Source organism: Electrona antarctica, assembly GCF_951216825.1.
Source record: "Electrona antarctica genome assembly, chromosome: 5".
NCBI classification, from domain to species: Eukaryota; Metazoa; Chordata; class Actinopteri; order Myctophiformes; family Myctophidae; genus Electrona; species Electrona antarctica.
The window spans coordinates 31965307-31990597 of record NC_136810.1 but is presented as its reverse complement, the minus strand read 5'-3'; the positions used below and the strand labels follow the sequence as shown (position 1 = coordinate 31990597).

At 45.6% G+C, this 25291-nt stretch overlaps 1 protein-coding gene across 1 annotated transcript; it reads left to right on the top strand.

Moving 5' to 3' along the window:
- Positions 1-8071: 8071 nt before the first annotated feature.
- On the top strand, positions 8072-20315 carry znf469 (zinc finger protein 469; the record flags this gene model as incomplete). Its single annotated transcript, XM_079502280.1, has 1 exon — positions 8072-20315. Exon 1 carries the CDS (start codon positions 8145-8147, stop codon positions 20313-20315), a length of 12171 nt encoding a protein of 4056 aa, XP_079358406.1. The 5' UTR covers positions 8072-8144.
- Positions 20316-25291: the final 4976 nt, after the last annotated feature.

Genomic DNA, 25291 nt, shown 5'->3' with positions numbered 1-25291 from the left:
GTAGCTAACCACATTGGTTAAGGGGTGGAGTTAAGGGTGGCGTGTGGGGGAGGGGGAACAAGTCTCCTACAGTGTGCTGCTCACTGTTTAATTTGGAAAGCTCAAGCGCGGCTTCTACAGCATCCTTTACATTTTCTGCCCAAAATGAAGGAAGACGAGCATCTTTGTTTTTCTTACCCCCTGCGAACTCATTTTACAGATTGAAAAATGCGTGTAAAGTTTGTGAACCACCGACAGACCACCGGCGTTAACCGTTAACGCATTTAACAGTGCATTGAAGGGGCATACTCCAAATGGAATGCAACATCCCACTGTACTGTGTGTGCTTTGCGGGCAGACCGTCTGCTACAGGGTGCAGAATATCCACGCGCTCGTATGTTGTGAAAGCAGGCTAGGACGAAGTGCTGCCTAGTCTCTCGCCGTCACGTTGGCTGACATATCTCTCCTCCCAGTCTGACTTTCAAAGGTCTTAAGCGCAGAGATCTTTAAGGCAAATTGCTTGGATAATGGATGTTTCCAAAAATATAGGAGAGTAGGCAGGCACGCTGACCGAGGTTTTGGCGGCGTGCTCCCCCCTGCACGGGACCTGGGCCAAGCGTTCTCCCAGAGCATTCCATTCCTTGGGCCAGTAGCACTGGGGAGAGGTGTGAGGAGAGCAGTCAGACAGACCCCCGTCCTCCCCCCTCAGCTTACACAGCAATACTGTATACACCCTCGTCCTTAGGTTTTTTCTACATAGGTTGTAACTCTCATAGTGTTCCTCTCCTCTCCATACTTGCAGTTCACGTCTCCTCTCATCATCATTCATCTTCCTTCTATTTTCCCAGGTCTTTGAGGCTACTGCGTGGTGATATTTCACAACTGTAGCGTCTGGAAAAACTGAAAATGCTACTTAATGCTGCTTATTGATTTACATTGTTATAAAAGGATCCATTGTGTGTGGAAGTGGATTGCGTAGCTGGCCCCTGGCCCTCCCTTGGCTGAGTGTTGGTCCCTGGGGGGACATTGTCTTCAGGATTGTGCTTTCTACTATCTGACTGTTTTATGTGGTAGATTGCACAAATGTTACGTTTCTGGTATACTATTCATGTTGGGCTGCCAGTTTAGACTTTGGTAGTAGCAATATATTATTTTATATTTTACTACTCTCATCAGCTCAAAAAGAAGGGGTCGCTGACCTTACAATTTTTAAAACTAACTAGACTTTGAGAGGAATAGAGCTGAGGGCTCTGGCCTCCTGGAGGAATAGAGCTGAGGGCTCTGGCCTCCTGGAAAATTGAACTTGCAAAAGCAATTATGGTCTTGAGGCACATGATGTGATGAATTGACAGAGATATTCACAGTGTGAAAAAGTGCTACCGGCATATTTTCACTTAGACCAACACCACATACATCCTGCATCAAAATGACAGGGAAAAAGACTTTCAGGAAATTGAATTTTCTTTCAGGCAACTTTTACTCTTTTTTCAACTTTTACCTTTTCTTTCACCCCCCCCTCTTCTCCCCTCCTTCTCTAACAGAAAAACACATGCAGCCTGAGCCTACCCACCCATTGAATACATAATACAGAAATCCATGGACACAGACAGACAGACAGACTCCTGGGTGGCGTTTTGGTGCATCCATATGGGGATCTAATGCTGGTAAGACTTGGTGATTTGACACCGGGCGAGCAGAACACACACGCCTTTAATTGCCTTGTAAAAGCAACTTAAATGCACTTTGAATGGAATACATTTTAGCCCCGGCTCGTGGGATTTGGATATCAAGTCCAGCTAACAAGTCTGTTGCCACCACCCTCTCTCTCTCTTTATTCATTGGCCAAGAGCGGTTTATGCTTTTGAGATAAATAAATAAATAAGAATAAGCTTTGTCATAGACGCCACCAAACTACCAGATTGATGTGTGTAACGTCTGTGTATAAAAGTAAATCGGGTTTGTGATGGAGGAGACAGCATAAGCTGAAGCTGACTGGAGTCCCCCAGGGCTCTATACCAGACCCTCTCCTGGTTTCGCTATACCCTAAATTAGCCGATCTACACAAGTAGTACATTAGCTTGTAGCTGTTCTTGCAGAATGTTCACTTCCAGAATAGGGATACTAGGGTTCATGTGGTTAAAGCATTATAGTTTAAAGGGATTGTGAGTTTTTGTAATTTTTCAAAAAAATGAAAAAGGTTTTCTGTGATCAATTGCACCCAAAAAAATTGAACTTTTAACATTCAGTAGATTGGTCTGTGGTCTGGGTTTTTCTTTTCACTGACTGGGGGGCAGTGAGTGAACCACACAACGCGCTTCACACAACGACCCCATCCTCTTTGTGTGCCCAACAGCTCGGGCTATGGTGCTACTTCTGTAAGGCCCCTGCGATCCTCGCACGGCCCTCTTTGTTGTCAGGGAATTGCGTGTCTCTTTGCATCCGGCCCTCATCGACTGGCCTGGGCGGAAAAAACGACCAGAGGGACGTGATGTATGATTCTGGCTCTTGACCCCTCCAGAGCTGGATCAAGCACTGCCCGGCGGAGAGGCCCTGGACCGACCCCTCTCCCCCCCAGGGGGGGGGGGGAGAGTCCCGTCCCGTCCCCGCACCCCCCTGCCCGGTGGCAGTGCGAGCAGCAGACACTTTGGCTTTCAGATTGCACAGAGCTGTAGAGGGGATGTGACTTTTCACAGCCAGGCCCAAACCCGGCCAAGAGCTTCCAGCCTCCAGCCCTCCTCCTCCAACCCAAGCTGCTAAATGCCTCTGTGAGGTTGACTGGGGGATGACCGGACATGTTAAGATGGGGAGACACATGCCAGGGAGTGAGGCCCATCTATGCCTGGATACAAAATAAAAGGGCCACACTGTAAAAGCTGCGTCATTATGGGTCACCACTTTACACCATTACGCAAGCACCATTACGGGTCCAGAGTTAACCATTTGAATCCTGTATACGTGGTTGACTCGGGTCCCTCATGGCTCTGTACTTGGTCCACTCCTTTTTCCCCTCTACACCAAACGTCCTTGCTGAAAATAACAGATCTACAAGCTCACAACGAGTTGCAAAGTGGCCGTTATGAGCTTGTAGATAGCTATTTTGACGAATAATGTTCACCCCAGAATGGTACAGGTGAACTGTTGCACCTTTCTTTGTCCTTTGTTCCAGGTTAACTGCAGGTGCAGTACATGGTCTCACAACATAAAGGAAAACTGGCAGAAAAAGACTCGCTCGCTGCATTTCCATAAAACATTCTAAGAAGAATGTCAACATGTTTACATGTGAAATGATTTCAAATGTAACTGTGTAACATCATATTTATCTTTCTGTATATGTCCTCGCCCCACCATTGCCATGGTGAGTAGTAATGCCCAGCACCTGAGCTGATTTGGAGCTCTATAAGAGCAACTTGTTTGTCTGTGATCCACCCTTATAGCACTGACGAAGGTCCCCGGACCGACACGTTTGCTAATTTTAACTTTTTCATGCAGCGACCAAGCCTTTTTCTGCCAGTTCACCCCAGAATAGGACAATAAGGCTCATGTGGTTAACGACAAAGGATTTTACTTACTAACTTTACTTATTTTTGTATTTTTGAGGGGCAGCTAGCCCCTCCTATATTCAGCTATAGTGTAGATTTTCGTCTTACACAAACATTGAATTCCCATTGACAATGAATGGAGAATTTATGTCATATGTAGACAATCAAATCGGCTATTTTTGTCGTACACAAAGATTAAATTCTTTGTGATTTTTACCAGCTAGCTGAGTCTATAATCAATGTGCAAGCTAGTCCAGTAGTCCTCTAGTCCTGTACTGAGTGGAATAGTAAGAGAGTGGCGACACGCTTTGATCTCGCCGAAAGTGGGTGCCTATGGGCTATAGTTCCAAACATTGGAACTATCCCATTGAGATAGTCAACCATAGAGTAATAAAAGGATAGAGACCGAAGCGGAGTGTCAGCCCCGCCCCCCGCTATTCATTTCAATGTAAGTTGCTCAGTGGCGCTTTGAAGCACCCGGAAGGACGGTCTATTTCCACATTTTTTCGATTTGGACACCAAATTTAGTGTCCAAAATGCAGAAGTGCAAACGGGCACTCAATGTTAAACTCCAGCGGCACGGGGTTTCCTCGTCATAAATCCACGGGTCCGCCTGCAGTCCCACCTCTCACCAGTAGGGCCGAGTGCTTCAACATTGGAGAGCCTCACACAGTAGAAAGTACATAGCTCATCCCTCCACATGATACAGGTGGTATCTGTACACTGTTTAGCATCCAGCCAATACCCCTATGTTTGCTACATCTTCATGCCCTGTCCTTCCCCTGTCCCAGTGACAGGGCCCTGACCTCATGCTGAATAACTTCCCCCTGTGGGACCAACCGGCCGGCGGCCTACAGCAGAGCCCCCCAGAGTCTCTTCAATCCTCTGCAGTGGAGCTGCAAGCTCACATTCACACTATAAAGCAGTCAACACACAATGCGGTCTCTCCCCATGCAGCCGCTAAGGCAGCTGGTCAGACTCATTACGCTAAAGTTAAACCTTCCCTCCACCCATTGTTGTTGTTGTTTTTTTAAGTGACAGGCATATCAGTGAAATGTAGTCCATATATGTTTGGTTTGCTTTAGCTAGTGGTGTTATTTTGGCAGAGTTCACAGTGGATACCTTTTGTGTGTACTCTGTCACTGTGTACAGTATAGACCGGAGCATCAGTGCTTCACTGCTTGCTAATGGAATGGTAAATGATCCATCATCATATCCCCCCCAGTGCTGAGATGATCTGATAGTGAAAGGAATGTAGGTGTGGTTCAGACATACAGTAGCAATGTTTTCCATCAATGCATACACGCTATACGTGTTATTGTAAGACACCAAGCAAAAGAATTGCATGCATTTCTTTTTTTTTTTTTATGTATTTTTTTGCGGCTTACACCTTTATTTTATATTTGTTATAGAGGGACAGGCAGTAGGCTGACAGGAAATGGGGGAGAGAGATGGGGGGTGACATGCAGTAAAGGCCGTCGGGATCGGGAGTCGAACCCGCGGCACACTGCCAGACTCGGACTACCGGCCAAGGTGCCTGGACCGCTGAGCCACAGCCCAGGCCAAGAATTGCATGCATTTCTAGGAGAACTTTGTATGACCTGTATTTTCTGAAGCCACCGTCAAAGGAACTCTGGATTCTTACGTATGTCGTCCCATGCAGAGGGTTTAAAAGTACACATTTTGAATAGTACCTCGAAGACATTTCCATGGTTGGTTCCCTCCTTTTAGAAATGTATTTTTATTTATTTTTAATTCTGCTGCCAAACCAGCTGGTGGCTGCCTTTTATAACTAGAATTCAGGCTGATATTTGATATCTCTACTTACCATCTGGGAGAAATAAATAAATAAAAAGCTTTGTATTTGAGCATTAGCAGAAGCAGAGGATAAATCTATCATAGCTACAGGTTTTTTCTGCCTGTCTATGGCAATATTGACTTTGTTGTAATCATGAAATCTTATGCTTACAAATGCTTTGTGTGTGTGTGTGCGTGTGTGTGTGCATGCGTGTGTGCGTGCGTGCGTGCGTGCATGCCTGTGTGTGTGAGCGAGAGACAATGCAGTATTAGGAAATACTTTTCACCCAAGGTCAAAAACAGAATCCAATTATTTGTATTTTTCACTTGAAGTGGGAACAAAATCATATAGTCAGTTAGAATGACTTGAATGAATCTCGAGGCTATGATCTGACTGTGAGCTTCACCTAGAGAGAGATCTGCAGCTGTGTGTCATGGAGGTCAGGGCACATGACCGTGGGCCATAGGGCAAAGAAAGTGTGTCTAATTGTGGGTTTTACTGTGTGTGTGTGTGTGTGTGTGTGTGTGTGTGTGTGTGTGTGTGTGTGTGTGTGTGCGTGTGTGTGCGTGTGCGTGTGCGTGTGTGTGTGTGTGTGTGTGTGTGTGTGTGTGTGTGTTTAGGTGGGTGGGCCGCTGTGGGTTTGTACATGTGTGTGCAGCTATTTACGTAAGACAATGAGGTGCAGTTAAGCCCAACACTCTGTGACATGGTACAGAGCTTAGTGCTCTACAACCACACCGGGAGGATGAGGGTGGATGTTAATGTCCGCTCCTCCTTCCAATGTATCATTTTGTGGCTAAAATAGTTCACTGCCACACTTGCATGGAAGCTGTGCTGTCAGAAATATGGAACCATTAAACGCCTCCATTCCTGCCTTTTACACTTTTACACCCTGCCCCCAAAATGCATATGAAGGCGGCAGTGCAGACAGGCCATGCGTTCTGCTGTGGGTGGCTTTCTGGAAGTAGCGGCAGTGCAGCCTCAGCCTTCAGCTGAGGAGGACAGAGCTGACATAACACAGTGCTTCACAAATGCCACATTCTTCCTCACGCTGTCACCAAACTCAAAACGCTGGCTTTGGGTGACAGCCGATGGAAACGGAGGCGAGGGAGAGGGATGGGATGGGATGTTTGGCGGCTGACGAGCCCAGAAAATGACATTCTCGTGCTAACTCCAAAGCTGCTTCTGGTCTGACCTCAAACGAAGCAGCGGCACTGGTCGCGCCAAAGTAAACTGGGACCTGAGCGCCGGTGTCTGGGATGCCTGAGGCAAGGCAACACACGTCAGTGCGCCCATCCACCCTTTTCTCGCTGTCAATGGCTGACTGACTAATCCCTGATATTGCTCCATGATCTAAACTTGCAGCCCTCCACAGCATTAGAACACTGTGGTATTGTGTCGCTGCACTTTAGGAGTCTGTGAATCATGCATTGGCAGCGCCTTTTTTTGGATCCTCATGTTATCCCTCTCATCCTCTGCTTCATCATTTCAAGACCAAACTGTTTCTTTTCTCTGTCAGATTGTTTATGTTGTGGGCTCTGTCTGTGATTCTCGTACATCCATCAGTTCACTTGGTGTCAGTTGTTGAGCATGAATGGCAAGAAACCAGTGCTTTGAAATTATTAGAGCTGTTTGTTGTAGTATTCAGTAATATGGAACGTGTGTGTTGCCAGTATCTTCCATGGGAGATTGAATATCATAGAATACAGCAGAGATTATACTGGCTCTTTGTGCTGTCTGTGAAAGCACAGCTGTATAATGTTGCAACAGTGCCCTCTACTGGTAAAAGTAGTATAGTCTTGCAGTGTGCACATATACCACCAACAGAGAGTAATAGGCCATCTACAAACAGCAACATTCACCTTATTTAAAAAATATTGTTAATGAACAAAATGTTTTTAGAAGTGTTTTTGTTTTTGCTTCCCTATCTGTTTCTTTGTTTTTTTGTCAATTAACAAACAGCAACATTCACCTTATTTAAAAACAATTCTCTTATCATCATACATCATCACATTCCTGCCAATCACAATTGGCGACCTCACTTTTCTTTCCCGGCCTCACTTTTTGAGGGGCGCTAGCCCCTCCTATATACAGGTTTGTTTTTAGTTCAATGTTTGTTTTAAAAATGCTATTGACAATGAAGAGAAATTAATGTTTGTTTTGTCCCTAACACAAACATTAAATCCCATTAACAATGAAGAGAATTTGTTTGTTTGTTTTGACACCGCTTGTTTTACATCATCATTACATCACCTAATCATAGCAACATGAGTTAGACTTTAATATATTAGCGCCCCTCACTTCACACGGGTGTGATTTTTATCCTCAAGTCCAATCCGGCTAATCACTTGTGGCGTCCTACATTTTCTGTCCTCAATTCCGTGCTTAGCCAATCAAATCATTGTTATGGGGTACACACGCACACACAAAGATGGGCATAGAAAAACATGTTGATTAATTAACAAAATGTTTTTAGAAGCGTTTTGCTTCCCTATAATCAGAAATCCATGTTTTTACTTTTATTTTTTTTCATTCAGTTGACAATTATACTAATGCATGAATAAATTAATGTTCATTTCTACCCAGTGTTTCAATTCAAAAAGGCATATTTGCACATACTTTCATTATTTTAATCAGACCCCCATCTCTCTTCATGTCATTGCAGGTCTGCTGTATGCTGGTGCCAGATCGGCGGTTCACAATGAGAGTGAAGAGATGAGCCTGCAGCGAGCGGCCCTTTCCCTGCAGTCCAACTGAGAGAACCATGCCCCTGTCTCCCAGACAGCGCTTCTGAGGACCAGGTCTTCACAGTGCGCCCCGTGTGCACCATGGCAGGAGAGCCTCAGCGCACGTACGCCGTCAAAGAGCTGGGCACTGAGTCCAAACTGCAGGATGAGGGGACGGCGCTGGAGCAGCAGCAGCACAGTGACAGCAGCACACAAGAGTCTTCAGAGCACTTCCCAAGCACTGACACTGAGGTCCGCAGCGGCAGCAGAGAGGCAAAGACTGACAAACTAGAGAAGGAGAGAGACTGCACTCAGCAACGCGAGGCTGTGATACGGCCACAGCAAACGGGGAAGATCGACTTCAGGTCATTGCAGAACAGAAATAAATTTGCCACTGACAGGACCTGGCCCAGTGGCAAAGGCAGCCCCCAGTCCCCGAGCGGAAAGAGCCGTGGTGGCCGCGAAAAGGGAAAACGGTCCGGAAAGTCAGAGCGCGGCAACCCGCAGCAGCTGTACAGGCTAAGCATCACCAACCCACGTTCCAACAACCCCACCATCGGCATCGCCTACCCGCAGCAGAAGGTCTCGCCACCCAAGAAGTTGGAAGCCAGTCGCGGCCCAGTCTCGGGCAGCTACAGATTCCACGTCCCCAGCATCCCGGAAAGAGAGGCCGAGCTGCAGCAAGAGGAGCTCAACTACAGCCGCTGCTTCCAGGAGGCCTCCTCTAACATCACCGCCTCTAGCTATACCTCACAGGCACTCAGCACCGCAGGTGGAGCCTCCACCCACCAACATCCACCCTTGTCCCAGCAGCAGCAGCAGCCACCAGGCCCGATGGAGAGCAACAATGCACAGCCTGGCAACCAGCTGCTCTTCACAGACTTTCAGCTGAGTAGCTCCAATGTGTGGCAGTCGCCCGAAAGAACTTTTAATGGTGCTAACTACGCAATCTCGTCACAGAAGCCCACTGCCCTCACAGAGGCCAATAAAGCGAATACATTTGTGACTTTGCCGTTTCAGTATGGATATCAGTTGATGGAAGACTCAACGTCAGACCCGTTTCCCTGTGAACAGAACCATCAGTCTCAAGAATTCACAGACTCCTCCTTAGGTTCTGTTCATGTAACCCATAACTCTTATTCCTTCACGCCCGGAGAGAGCCAGGAGGCTTCTCAAAACAACACACAGTTCAATAATGAACAGCAGTCGGAGGATAGAACCTCTTATTCCCACCCCCCACAGCCATCGCAGTACATACAGTCACCACAAGGGGCATTGTCCTCCATGCACTGTCCAAGGAGTCAGAATGATGACTCGGCAAGCAGTGAGAGCTCCAGCTCACAGCAGTCAGAGCAAGGGAAGGGTGCCCTGCCAGAGGGTGCCAAGGCTTTTGGACAAGCAGACAGTAGGGATGTAGCCATCACTGCAGCCAGCAAGAGGAACTGCCACCCCAAAGACACAGCTGTTAGCCAGATAGCACACATCCAAGGAAGCGTGCTCCATTCAAGAAATATTACACAAGGCCCCAGCTCCCAAATGCACTTTCCAAACAAAACATACGGCAGCCCTCCGCTGAATAACATTCATATGGGCTCAGTGCCCTTTGATAAAAACATCAACAAAGTTCACAGTATTTTACCACACTCTTGGGAGGGGACTAGTAAGTCATATTCACCAGCTGATCAAAACACTATTCCATATGCTGATATGAATGATAAGTTTCAGTTTCAGAACCAACCAGCACTTGAGCAAAGGCCAAATTCATCTAAAAGCAGCAGAATCCCCTGGCAGCAGACACGCCTAAATTCTGCCATGCCTAGCCAAAACAGAATTGAATTATCGAGGCAAATTAGCAATCAAAACTTGGCTTACATGGTTTCCCCCTCTGAATGGCAGGATGATAATAAATCCCATAATAACAGCTCGTTCCAAAGCAATAGAAGCAGTGAAGGCTTTTCTAACCAAAGACAGGAATCTGTCAAACACAGCAGCAGCACAATGTCTCCTTTTAAAGTAGAGATGAGCCACGCACAAGTGTGTGAGTCCAAAAATAAACCTGTATATTTTGGGCTAAATCAGTCTCTTCCAGCTGCATCATCAAGAAACTTCAACTACCCCCCAGTACAAGTCCCACCTATGGGGCTTATGATGGTATCGCCCTATGAATCCCCTCTGCCCTCCCCGGTCCACAACCCCACCTCCAGTAGCACCTGCTCCTCCCTCTCCCCAGCCTCCACCAGCCCTGTTAACCTAAACTCTGAGGACAGTCAAACACCGAAGCCAGGTCCCCCGCCACCATTTTATCACCAGCACCAAGCCAAAACTCAGTTATCCTCGGATCACCTAAGCACCAACCCCCATCACTTTCATTCTGAAACCCCCGGAAACTTACCCTATGGCCCAGACAGAGCCAAAGATGACATGATGAGCTACCTGCAGAACAGCATACACCCAAAGACTGCCGTGGATGGAAACAAGGGCTATATGGACAGTTTCGGAATAGATCACCACCAACCACCACCGCCGTACTCTGCACACCAGTTAGCCACCTCTTTAGCCACAGCAAATCTTGACCAGCTAGACGTGCTGCTGACTTGTAAGCAGTGTGATCAGAATTTCAATAACCTGGCCTCATTCCTTGGCCATAAACAGTACTGTGGTCAGCACAATGCATTTGCACAAAATGAGGCCAAACACATATCAAAAGTGGAAGATAGCAGGAAGTACGCTGCTGACATGTTAAAAGCTGCATCGTCTGGTGTATGTCAGAATGTCTCCATTCCAAGGTGTCCATCTGACCTTCACCTGTCTTTGTTGGGGCTCAATAGGAATGGTGAGTTGATGTCTGACGGGGAATTAAAAGGGGACAACAAGGAGGATCCGATGATACCTGGCCCAGGCCACCTCCCTGTAACCCTCCCTGACCTGGAAATGGAGCTAGACAGTCTAATTACAGAAGCCCTGAACGGACTTGGGTATCAGTCAGACAATGCAGAAATTGACAGCAGCTTCATAGATGCCTTTGCTGACGATGACCTCACCACTGTCAAAACAACATCAAACAGACAATTAATAAAAACCAAAGAATCGATGTTGTTTGAGAGCAAAAGTAAGCAAGCAATAGAAATTGACAGGAGTCTGATGCAGGGGAAGTATCTTTATGACTCTGACCTTAAAAGCCCCGAGACAGATAGACGGTACACAGAAAGCAAACTGGAGAAAATGGCACTGAATTTAGAGCAAGATGAGAAAATAAAAAAAGAGGCCTCTCATAAAAATTCAAGAATCACCTCGGGGGAGAAGTCCAAGGAACAAGAGAGCAAAATGAGAGAGGCAAGAAAGTTGTGCAAGAGTGAGGATGAAAACATCAGTGCTCCGAGGTTCCTCTTGTCCAGCAAATTCTCAGAGCGCTGTGGTGTTAAGAGCTACCACAATGGCTCTGCGATGCGCAGCTTGATCGACCCCCCAGCCTCCACAGCGAACCAAACGTGCCCAATCCCCAAAACTATAGTGAAAGAGAGCAAGAGGAAACGAACAGGAGGGGGGACCTGGAGCAAAGAGCTCATTCACAAGATAGTGCAACAGAAAAATAAACTTCACAAGCTCCACGTCAAAGGCACCAAGAACCTTCAGTTCTCGCTGGTGATGGAGAGGCTGACCCCCACCGTGCAGAACCCGGCGTTTGGAGAGTATGACTACGTCTCGGACTCAGATGACGAGTGTGAGCCGGTAAAGATAGCGAGCCAAGGTCGGCTGAGCCAGAGCAGCCGGTGTAAATACACGTACACCAAGGAGTGCAAATGGCGAGCAAGGAGCGAGCGAGACCAAGCTGCGTGGAGACATGAGTCAAAGGAGTGCTTTGAGGTGAAGAAGAGTGAAGAGGTGTCTCTCTCCCCTGAGAAACACAGCTCTCATCAGAGGCTCAGGCGGCGGGGGAGCAGGTCGTCCACCAGCAGCGAGCTCAGCACGTCTGTAAGTGTTTCCAGCGACAGCATCAACAGCCCCAAAAGCACTGACCGCACTGACTCAGACTGTGAGAAGAAGATGGAGATTAGGAGGAAAGACTCCCCGGAACAGAAAACCTACGAGAGGTCCTCACCACACAAGTTATGTAAAGAGTCCAGCTCACAGCTAGCACTTACATTCACAAAATCTACCAAAAAGTACAATTCTGATAAGCCTAGTCTTTCTGTTAGCAAAGACAACTCGGAGGCTCTAAAGAGCTATTGTTCAAACGTGGAAGATACTGATCCACTGTCATCCATACATAAAGCCAGGGGAGTCAAAAACCTTGACAACTGCCGAGGTTCACACATAGCTTCAAGAGAGAGGCTGGAGTCATATAACAGAGACACTTGTTTAGCAGTCATTTCAAACAGAAATACTCCACAGATAGTAGACAATACACCCCCCAAAGAAGAATCATCACAGTCCACAAGTACCAGCGGCAAGCAGTCACAACTAGATTCACGTTCTGCCACCTTCAACAAAGAACCAGCTGATTTGAATAATAAGATTGAGCGAAACTCAAAGGGCCGATCAACTCGTAAAAGAAGAGATAGTGAGGGGCCCCGGGCAATGCCATCAAAGTCTAAACTGTCAGACAGCATTACCTTCGAAAAACATAATGACATTGTCTACACAATGACAGAGGAAAATGCCTTAGTCGACGACTTAGTCCCCAAGCCAAAAACTCTGTGCAGTGCTCTGGTGAATGAAGTGTGCCTGTCTCCACCTGAACCCCAAGGTCCATTGATACAGAAAGATTCATCACATCTTCTGCCCTATCCCTTGGACCAGGACCAGGGTCTTCTGAAATCCCCTCTTTCGTTTGACACATCATCGATGTTTGGGGACCTGACAGTGGCAGAATTTGACAATGGCCTTTACTCAGACATGCCACTGCAGAAAGAGAGTTTCAGCACAATAGAGAGCACAAATGATAAAAAAGAAGAGTTTGTATCATCCTTCTCACCCTTTTTGGAACAAAGGGACTGGGGCCTTATGGTTGATGTCAGCCCAATGTTACCAGATGAGATATCGCAGTACAAAGGCAACTCAGAGAAGTCACATGAAAAGAAGTCAGATTACAGTCACGTTCCCTTGTCACTGCCAGACAAAATAATGGACTATGGCACAAATCTCAACAGCTGTGCATCAGAGGATGAGCTAGAGATAAAGAGAATAGTGACTGAACTTGAGAACCAGCTACAGACGACTAATATGGAGAGCCTGCCGTTACAAGCCGAAGAGGCCCCAAAACAGTTGCAAATGAGCAAGTTCTCTCCTCTAAGACTGAGTGATGAATCATCAGAGAATGAACACACCGGCCTGGATATTCGGTGCCCCATGCAGACCATGGACATGTCAGTCACTAATGTGCCATCGGAACATTTCCACGAGCCGGGCCTTCCGTGGTCAAGTCCATTCCAATTTGAGTTGATGAGTGGACACCACAGTCCCCACACTCCAACGCACAATGACTCGGGGGTCCTCGAGCATTTTACTGAAAAAGAGGTTGACACGCCCGACATGTTAAATGCAGTCACGAGTGTAGAACGACATCCGCATCACCAAGTCCAAAACTCAGAGGATGTGAGTGATGAAAAAATAACTCATGCAGAAACAAAGGAGGAGATTTTGGAAGAGAAGAGATATGCCGAAAACCTGATGAAAAGCCTGGAGGTGATTTCTGATTCCATATTCAAAAAGGAGCTCATTATATCAGGACAAGAGGAGCTGAATATCAACCCTCTTAAGAGTCCACAGCATCTAGAAATCGAATGTCAAGTGACAGACACAGTTGAGGGAAGTCACAATGGCGAATGGGAAGCAATTACAGAGAAGGATAATATATTATCACCTCTAAATATCAATGAGAGGAAGAATGATATTGAATTAATTCTGAGTGAGTCACAACCATCGCTCTGCAGCAGCGCTGACCCTGCAGACTCAACGGATGAAAAACTAACAGTTGTATTACCACCAAGGGAACCCATGGAAAACAATGACAGTGACACCGAGACTAACACACCAGTCAAGGAGCATATTACTGAGCAGAGTAATGTGATTGAGTCCGTTTACCACTCAAATGTAGAGATGAATGACACAAATGGGGCAGAGGAGGCCTGTGAGGACTCCAATGCAGGGGACGACATGGATAAACTCTTACAAAACATCAGCGATGTTCAAGAGAACCCTGCTTTAGACTGCCATGAGGCAATGGAAGCAGTGAGGGCCATCACTTGTCAGCCTGACAGCCCTCTTTCACCACCACCGCTTCTACATGACACCTCCCCGGAAAATAAGGAGAGCGTGAATGATGTTGTGGATCAAGTGTGGCAAGAAAGAGCCGCTGACATGCACAGCAATTCATCGTTGTCACATGAACCACAAATGCAGAGCTCTGATCAGCTAAGGAGGGAAAGTGAAGTCACAGACGATGAACAAAAACAAGATGACCTAAATGCTTCCACTGCCCCTCAAAACGGTAGCCCTGCTGAGATTTACAGCACCAGTCAGACAGCCAACATGCCCATGGAGATAATAACCACAGACAAGCCTTGCAGTCCATTACTGATGGAAAATAACATAGAACATACAACTCACTGCTCCTCCATTCAAGGCACTCAGTTTATAGAGGGAGAAAACAGTGTGCTTAGTCTCACACGGACTGACTGTATACTAGAGAGCACTGTGTGTGCGGTTGTTCCGTTTCAGTACAAGACAAAACCTGAAATGGCTCTTACATTTGACACCATTCCAAAACAAGATCCTGAGATACCACACACGGAAGACATCGATGAGCATCTTCCCAGCCATCACATGTCAAGTCATCAGAACTCACCCTGCGCAGGGAATGCAGATATGGAAGAGAGTCTTATACTACAAGCTGATGCACCAACGACCAGTCCTGCTCTCGCAACTTCTCACATGACCACAGAGAACCTCGTCTTACCAGAGGATTCAGGTCTGTCACAAAGCAAGGATATGACCAGTGACGAAGGATCATTTCAGCACATGCAATCACACACAGAGGACTGTGATGACCAAAATGACAACCATGCATTGCTGATTGATGCACAGTTGTCCACAGAAGCTGAGATGGAATATTCTCTCATAAGTCCACCTCACCTGGATTTGGTGGCTATTGATTGTAAAATTCCCACATCTGAAGCAACTGCCCCCTCTCCGCTCCCCCTCACAAGTACAGGTGAACCAACAGATACATCAGAGGCCCTCTCAAAGACAGACAGAATGTATGGTTTCAAACTTAGCCCACTGAACTATAATGGCATCTCGGATGAGCCTCCGCAGTTGAATCAATATGACTACATCCCCATCTCACCAGCTGACAGAGTTGAGGAGGAGCCAGATGTCAAGCAGTGTCCAAGAGATGACAGCACCATTTGTGGTGACAAAGCAGCACTGACAGCCAATGAAACCACAACAATCACAGATGCAGAAATGTCATTCGATTCAGATCCTCCAGCTAAACCAGTTGAACCCTTGGGCAGCAGCAGCATCCAAGAGACTCTGCCATTTGCATGCATTGCATCGGCTCTCCCAGCATGCATTACATCAGGTCTCCCAGCATGCATTGCATCGGGTCTCCCAGCACAAATCAAATGCACTGATGCTTCCGATGACACGGTACAGGCGGACATAGAGGTCTGCCACAATGACCTTGAATCTGTTGAATATCCGAGTATAAACGCTGACCTCCTGACAAAATCTGAACCAGAGAATGTAGACACACATGAGTCTGTGTGTGAACAAGGAACTGCTCCTCTCAGAAAAGATGCACCGGACCTTCCACCCACTCCTAAGCAACTGATCATCTGTGAAGACACACGTCTACCACCAGAGTCGGCAGAAACACAACCAACACCAGACACTGACCTGTGCTGTTCTGTAACCCACGATGTGCAAGAGGAGATTGAGCAAAAGAAAATGAGCATGCAAAACAGCACTCAACAAGGAAAGGTCTATTGCGACATGTGCTCTATGTGTTTTAGGACAGTGCCGGGGCTAAAAAGACACAAGGCCATGAAACATCTGATCAGAACTGACAGACATGCTGTCCCGGACAATGCAACATCAAGTCAGGACAGCATGCTTATTTATGAAACGTCACAAACTGCAGAGAAAGGGCATAAAGATGAGTCACAGTTCTGTTTCCCAGAGAAAGCTGAGGGGATAGCTGAGACTCACACTGAAATGAGCAATAACATTCTCACATCTAAACCAGCGGCTACAGATCAGATCCTGGAGGATGTGACAGCGGAAACAAATACACCGATACTCATGGATGAAATAGTTCCTCATGTGCCTCCCCCGGCCCCGAAGGCAAAGAAGAGCAACAAAGCAAGGAAAAACAAAAACTGTGAAATCAATATAAAGACGGACCCATTCTCAGATGAGCTCCTAAATATATTGAAGACAGACATCCTGCAAGCTATAACTCCTGAATTCCAAAACCGCACATTACAAGAAACATGCAAGCCACCAGAGGAGAAAATCAATACCGGTAATCATCTTGCCAAAAACATTAAAGAGACGCAGGAAACCCCCCTCCCCGTTGCTTCAAGCTGCAGTGTCGAAGACACATCCGCATCTCCCACACAAGAGACGGATGAAATCAGTGAAACGGTGCAGTTAAATGGAAACGACACAGAGGTGGAAGAGGTGAAAAGTACGGGCGTGCCACAGACGGCCAATGGCGAGGCAGAATCATGCACAAATAATAATGAGGATTGTGCAGTAGATAAGAATGTTACTAGAGAATGTGAGAAGTATGCCAGCGAGATGTGTGAGCAAAAGGCATCAGGAGAAAGTCTTGCCAAAGAAATTCTTAGGAAAGTTGCAGTTGAAATAAAATGTGAGAACGGCAGCAGCCCTGCAAACGAGGTCAGTCCTGTCCCCTGTTTGTCTCCGGCCCCTCATAGCCCACCTGGCCTCAGTCCCACTCTCAAGGCCTTAATTGATGATGATACCACATTCTCCCAGCTGTTCCCCAGAGACGAGGAGATGAAACGGAAAAAGTGTCCGAGGGTTTACAGCAAGAAAAACAAGAGGCAGAAGTTGTCACCTGATTCGCACCTGAATCACGATTACCCTCCCCCCGAACTATTTATTGAAAATAAAACTCAGTGTACCGAAAAACAACCACATGAAACATTCATCAAGAACAGCCATTGTGAATACGAGACCATATCAAGAGACGACGCTATCATTTTGAATATGTGCCACAACAGCACCTTAAAATGTGATGCGGAGGCATTAACTAACGTCAAGCAAGGCGCCAATGATCACAAGGACAATCATGAGAACAATGAACAGCCTGCCGGCGATGCGTTGAATCCACTGGAGAGCACCATTGATAAATCTTCTATAGCTTGGAATGACTCCAGTGACATCAGTAGCTTTACTGCAGACCCAGTAGTGTCGTCTGACCCGATCTGTAAGGCAGATGTGCCAAACACACCGTGCCCCCTGCCCTCTGCCCCCTCCCCTGCCCCCATAGAGACAAGTGTCACGGACAATGCACCAGCTTTCCACAGCATTGACATTCAAAATGTCAACACTACATTCCAACTTCCTGAGATCCAGTTCTTTGACTCCAATAAAGACATCACAGTGACTCCTCCAGTTGTAAATGATGATGCAGAGAAAAGAGAGGTCGAAAAGTCCAAAAAACCTACTGAGCGGCGAGGCAGGAAGCGGCAAGAGGGCAGCATAAAGGTGAAAGATAAGCAGTACAAATGTAAAGTGTGCTTCACCTGGTTCCTCACCCTGGGGGAGCTCAACTTTCACAAGCTCTCTCACAACCCCTCTCCGCCCCCTACATGCTACATGTGTGTGCAGCGCAAGTTCAGCTCCAGGGAGCAGCTGCGAGACCATCTGTGGGAGAAGCATGCCAAAAACAAGGCAGGGATCTGGACCTGCGGCATGTGCTTGAAGGAGATATCAGACGTGTGGATGTACAACGAGCACCTTCGAGAGCATGCCACCCAGTTCGCTCGGAAGGGCCAGACGCAGGGTTCCATGCTCGGCATTTCGGGATGCCTCATGCAGGAAACGGCGGTGAAGAACTTCATCACCTCCATCATGCAGCACCGCCCCAGCAAATCGAACAGAGAGACCAGTAAATCGACCAAGGAGCAGGATAAAGCTGTGGCTGCAGACAGTGCTGTGGCAGATGGGAAAAGTGTGGAGGGAGCCGAGCCGAGAGTTCACAAGACGAAAGTCAGCAGTGGAGTGAGTGGGAAGCATAGCACGTCAACTCCGCTCGAGGTCCTCCATAAAACAGTCCCGACTAAAACCGTGGAGATGCATCCAAACTGTAAAGATCCTTCCAGAGACTGCCACCACTGTGGCAAACAGTTCCCCAAACCATTCAAACTTCAGAGGCATTTGGTGGTTCACAACCTGGATAAAATCTTCCTGTGTCACAAATGTCCTGTCACTTACCAGGAAGCCCAGGAACTGAAAGATCACTTGAAGAGGGAACATGAGGAGGTCGATGAGCTGGATTCAAAACATACCACCCTTTACACCTGCGAGCTCTGCGCCGACGTTATGCATGTCATTAAGAAATCCTTCATCTGCAGCACATGCAACTATACATTCTCTAAAAAGGAGCAGTTTGACCGGCATATGGAAAAGCACTTGTCGGGGGGGAACAAGATTTTCAAATTCAGAGGTGTTCTCAGGCCTGTCAAAGCGTCTGCCACCAAAGAGGAAGAATGTGATTTGCCTGCCAGTAAGAAGAGGAAAGTTCTCTCAGAGAATCTCCAAGAGAACAGTTCTGACAGTGGAATTGCCAGCATCGGCTCGCTGCCTAACAACTTGAATAACAACTCTGAAATGCCGTCTTCAAAACCCACTATATCCACTGCGGACGACTTCACGCAGACCAGCACAGCTGAATATCACACTGACGTAAAGACAGAGGATACTGCAGAGGAATACTCTGAATGTACCTTTACTGTGGGCTGTTCCGAGTCGGCTACTCCCAAAACAGAGGAAATCGACCCCAGTCCCTCGCCTAAATCACCTGATAAAGAGGTTTATGGGGAATCAATTGCTGAGCCGTGTGATGTGAAGGAGGAGGATGATTCACTTTGTATCAGAGACAAGATCACCTCACAGTGGTCTGAATCAAAAGAGAAGTGTAAACTAGCAGAGGTGGGGGCTAATGGCAAGCAGCGTTTTGTTGAAGATGAGGCTGGTGAGAAAAGGTCAGAAAATAACATTTTAATACCATCTAATGAGGATTCTTTAAGCTGCAGAGAAAATCACAGCATTACAAAGACACCCGAGTCAACAAAGCATAAGGCACCTGTTGCCACCAGTATGGTGGAGCAAGAGAGGGAGCATGAGCAGAATACAACTAAAGCATACAGCAATGGCAGCAAACCGAAGGACAATTTCTTATCTCATGGTGCTGAACAGCAAGGTAGCAGTCAGACTAAAGACAAAGTGTTCCCAGTGAAAACAAGTGATAACAATAAACACAACTCCACTATTAGCCCCAAGGCTATTGACTCAACACCAGTCTTCCACCCTAAGCTGTCCTCACAGGGCTCAGTTCCAAATGAAGATAGAGACTCTTTGCGGCAACAAAAGAGGAGAAAAGAGATAAAGTCGCCTAATAGCATGCAAAGGGTTTCCTCACCGGCCACACGAGAGAACCTTGGCATTGACGCCAGGGCTAAAAAGAAATTTCGCCCCAGCAAGTGTGAGGGTCCCTCATTGCAAAGGAAGTCGGATGGACCCAGTGACTACCCTGTGCTTTCTTCAGTAAGGGACGATGTTGTTAGCAACAAAATAGTCCCAAAGCATAAAACTGCGAGCTTGGGTTTGCAATCAAAGAGAAACTTGCTTGATAATTGCGCACCGAAAAAAGCAGAGGTGCACCACCTGAATGGTGACTATAAAAAAGCAGAGGTGCACCACCTGAACGGTGACTATAAAGCCAAAGCAGAGGTGCACCACCTGAAAGCAGAGGTGCACCACCTGAACGGTGACTATAAAGCCAAAAAGGGACCTCCAGGACGACTTTTGCATTCCCCAGTCTCTAAAGTGTCAGCAGCTCCTATGAACAATTCCTTGAATAAGTCAAAGCCAAAGATGGGGGTCAGGTCGATGGAAAGTCACGCCTACCGGACGGCAGAGTCCCAAAACCACCTCCTGAGCCAGTTATTTGGCCAAAAACTCACTAGCTTTAAGATTCCTTTAAGGAAGGACACTTCGGAATCTATAAACTGACGGGGGTTGAGGGATCTGTAAAAAAGAGACAATAAAGTTCACAATCACAAATGACTCATTATGATGAATGAGATTGCACGGCCCTTTTCTGTGAAATGCTTTTTTATAAATAGTCATGTAGTCACTTTATGTCTTCCTTTTTGCAATGTCTTTATTACACAAATCTGTGAGGACTAATTGCAGATATGCATTTTCAAGTCAACAATGCTATTTAGGCAAATCATGGAAATATTTACTATTCCTTTGTTGGATATTATTAATTTCTTTAATGACATTTCATTCACATAGAGGAAAGAAAAAATATTAATACTTGAAAAACACATCAAAATATCATCCTTTTCCCCCAAAGAAATGCATGTCAGTCTTGCATTCACCAAATCTTAAGAGGTCATTGTGGGTATTTTGCAACGGGACCAAATGACATCATAACTGACTTGGACTATTGTCTGTGCACCTTTTGTACATGTTTCAAAAATAAGAAAAGAACAAAAATAGTTATAATTTTGTATTCATTTTTACTTTACTGTACTGCATCGACATTCGTTGTATTAGCCTTATTGTATACACATTAACTGGTGCTGTTATATTTTTATTGTAATGTGAATGCCAGTGTCCTCAGAAGGGAACGTTCCGATCTGTAGCAGTTACATTCATCCAACTGTGCTTAAAGATTCTCTTTAGTTTCTTAAAAATGGTAAAGATACTGTGTAAACCATAGACAGGAAAGGAAATTAGGAAAGCTTCTGATGCATATAAGGACACATGACAGTCCTGAGATCTGTATTACGGAGTTCTTCCCATGCACTGATATCACTACACACATCACAAACTGAATCATCTGTGTCTGTATTCCAACTGTTTAATTATGAATAGTATTTACTAGGACAAAAAGAGGTGCTTTATCTTGTTTATACTGTATGTATCTTATATTGTATAATATTGTAGGTAGATTATTTTCTGGTGTAATGCTCAATGTCAAAGTTTTATTTTAATAATGTGCAAATGAATCATGAGAGAGAATAAGAAAGGGAAATGCAAAATGCCTCTCGGAGGCTGTTAAAGTGGTTCACTAAGTGCCTCTTTTATCGCTGGTTATTAAAGATCTGTATTGGTCTCTTCTTGCTCATGTCATTTTGTTCCTTTATTCACGATGATGTTTCACAATGTTCCACCTCCGTCCCTGTGGACTGCTGCTGTCACTGCACACATCAAGCGTAGGGAGCAGGGGAGCATGTGTGCGCCTGGAGGCAGAAACAGGTGCGCACACACACACACACACACACACACACACACTGCATACAGTGAAATCCTGAGTGTTCATTTAACTCTTAGAGCGCCCTGAGGATTTGACTGTGTACATCATTTGACAAGACACGCTTAAACATGTCATCACGACAGGGAAAACATTAAACAGTTATGATTGATCAAAAACCAGACTCCGGGTCTCTGAGAACACATGAATAGGCAGGATAAGGAAGGACCCCGTCCCCGTCCCCCCGTCGCACTCTCACCGTGTGCAAAATGGCTTCTATTCCTACCCGAGCATATGTTCCATCATCACATAGGAATAAAAAGCCATAGTGCACAGCGGCAGACATACAGAGAGGCCAGGCCGGAGGTGGACGCGAGGTGCAGCAATAGTCTCGCATCATCCACTAAATTGCACACAGACCTGCAGGTGAGGGGGTGGGGGGGGGGGGTGGGGGTTAGATTTAGAAATGCAGTAAAGTTAGGCAGAGAAGCAAAGAAGCAAATAGGTTATCCTTTCACTCTACGATTGAAGTTCAAGGTCTCAGCCAGTTGCAAATACAATAAAACATGGATTATGGTATAATATCTCACATTCTCTCTCAGACTCCTTTGACTCCTCTAACAAAAAGATCAGAATGTGTGCAGATTGGTTTTGCTCTTATGTTTGGAATGAACATTAGGCTATTATTAAAGCCGCTATTTTGGAGGTAAATCATTATTTTAACCAATATTTGTGGTAGAGCAGTGGTAGTGAAAATATGGAGTCTTTACAATGTACCTTGTTTTTATTTGTGAAAATTTCGAATTAAAATAAAATGAAAAAGTAAACTATAATGACATGCCCAAAATAGGGATATATTATGTATACATACATACATACATACATACATACATACATACATACATACATACATACATACTACATACATACATACATACATACATACATACATACATACATACATACATACATACATACATACATACATACATACATACATACATACATACACGTGTGTGTGGGTATAGAATTTCCCTCTGTATTGGGAAATGCGTATGCACAGTGATACATTTAGATTTAGATTAGATTTAACTTTTTGTATAGTGCATAGCCTATTGCAATAATAATCTGTGGTTGTCACAGAATCCCAAGGCACACGCACCATGTCTCGGGACATCATTTGGGAAGCTTTGCAGATATTAACGTATGCAATACTGTAGCCTTTCTAGCTGTAGCACATCTGCAATAATACTGTAGCCTGGCTAGCTCTAGCACATCTGCAGTGGTTGGAGGTGGTCTCCCTCTCTCTGGTAGGACACCTACTGGTTGACAAGGGCAATACAGTTAAACAGGTGGCACACAGGAAGTGATGTTTCCCAAAGGTGTAGGTCTATAGATGATTTCATTTCCAACAGCTGTTACTAAACACTTCAGCACATTCACATTCCAGCAAGAAGAATGTGAGTGAGTTTATTTTCATTTTTATTAGCAGTCTAATCTTAGTGTTGTGTTGTTAATGACATTTGCACTGCTAGTTTGCTGGAGTTGGTTTTGCCCTATGGTTTTGCCACACAAAATATTAACTTAAAGGTACTGTAAGATGTGTATTTATTTTGGTCAAAACTAAACGTTAATTATAGTAATCATAGTGTTTTTTCAGGGGTCTCCCTAGCTCTGGTCCATAGCAGTAATTCCTTCATTAGAGCTATGGAACTGTTCTTTTCCTACGCTCGCATAAATGCAGACCTATTATATGAGATTTTTCTCTTGGCAATATCGGTAGAGGGCGCAGTGGAGTAAGTATTTATTTTCCGGTGTAAAAACAATCCCTTTCTGGCCAAAAAGTGCATTTTATACGTGTGGTGGGGGGCTCAGAGTGCGTCCACTAAGGAAAGTAGGCTTTCTAATTACACAAACCGCCTTTGTATTGGTGAGTAGGTAAAACGTTTTTTATATTACAGAGTCTGGGTCTGCGTTTCATGCGAAGGCTAGAAGCAAAGAGTGGCAGAGCCTTAATGCAATGGAAGCAAGAGCAGTAAGGCTATGGACCAGAGCTAGGGTCTCCCCATCTCTCCAATTCTTTAATAAACAGAAAATACATTCGGTTCACCAAACAAACAATGATTGCTTATGGGAATAGCCTATAGAGCTATGTAACACTAATAATAATAATAATAATAATAATAATAATAATAATATGTTTATTTATTTAACTTTAATTTTGGCTAATTGATTCCAGTCTGACTTCATAATAATATGTGCTGTGTTGGGCAGGTTTCTCAGGAAGTGTAATTTAGCTACTTATTAGGCCTACTCCTTTAAAAACGAATGATATTTAATTATTACATGGTACTAATTAGTGACATTACTCAGTTGCGTTACTATATGACTGTATGTATGCATAATGAAATAGCAGCATTCACAATGTTGTTACAAAAGAAAAGAGAAAATAAAAAATAAATAAAGCTCACTTTCTGCAGCCAAAATGAAATACCCAGTATGACCATCTGGGAATTTAGGAGCAATGTCTGAGCGCTGCATGATTGATGACTTAAATGACACTTGAGACATAGTGACAGACGTGTGACTGATGTGCCTGTGATAAACATGTCAAATTGAACAATCTATAGAAATCAAGTGACACTGACCTACACAGCTTATTTCTTTCTTGACATCGTATTCTGATGAGCGGTGTCTTCATGAATATCTTTATCTTTTTATATTTATCTGTGTGTGTGTGTGTGTGTGTGTGTGTGTGTGTGTGTGTGTGTGTGTGTGTGTGTGTGTGTGTGTGTGTGTGTGTGCGTGCGTGCGTGCGTGCGTGCGTGCGTGCATGCGTGCGTGCGTGCGTGTGCCAACACAACAACCGTGGCTTCCCTTAATTTACACACATCACCCTTAACTTTCTCTATTTACCTCACGCCTGGTGTCAGCCATCCTCGTGGTCTCACACTGCACGGTTTGCACCCTTGCACCGGGTCTTCCAGTGGTCTGCGTCTATCTGTTGATGGAGACAAAATTAATCTGCAAATTCTGTCACGGTTTACCCCGGGAGGCGGGAACATGTCAAAGGGAGCGAGGGGGAGCACCGTGCACCCCGCTGTCAGCTGGCCTTTTATCATCTGATCTTGGAGGAAATTCTCCAGAGGCAGTCATGCAGGAGCGAGCGACAGCAACGCTTTGCACTTTGAAGCAGAGTGACATTATCAGTAAGTATGGCCTTGAAATAGCATCTCCTTTTTCTCTCCTTCCCTCCATTTCCGAGTCTCCCTGCATGCCTAATCTGATATACCCCCCCTCCACACACACACACACACACACACACACACACACACACACACACACACACACACACACACACACACACACACACACACACACACACACACACACACACACACACACACTTTTTTTTAATTTATTTTAGTATTTCCTCTCCTCCCCTGCTTTTTATTTCCTCTCCTCCATCAATCTGGAGCATCACCTATTTTCACTTGTGACAGTCCTCATCTCCTTGCATTTCAAACCCACTTGTTTTCTTCCTCTCTGCTCCTCCTGTGTTCGTCTTGCCAAAGATTTCTTTCCTACCTCCCACTGTCTATCTCTTTCCCCTTCCATCTCCTCTATCTGCTGCCCCCTCACCCATCACCCACCCTCTAGCCTGCTCTCCCTCCCCCACCTCTTTCCCCTCTCTCTTGCCACCCCTCAGTGCCTCAATCCCTCC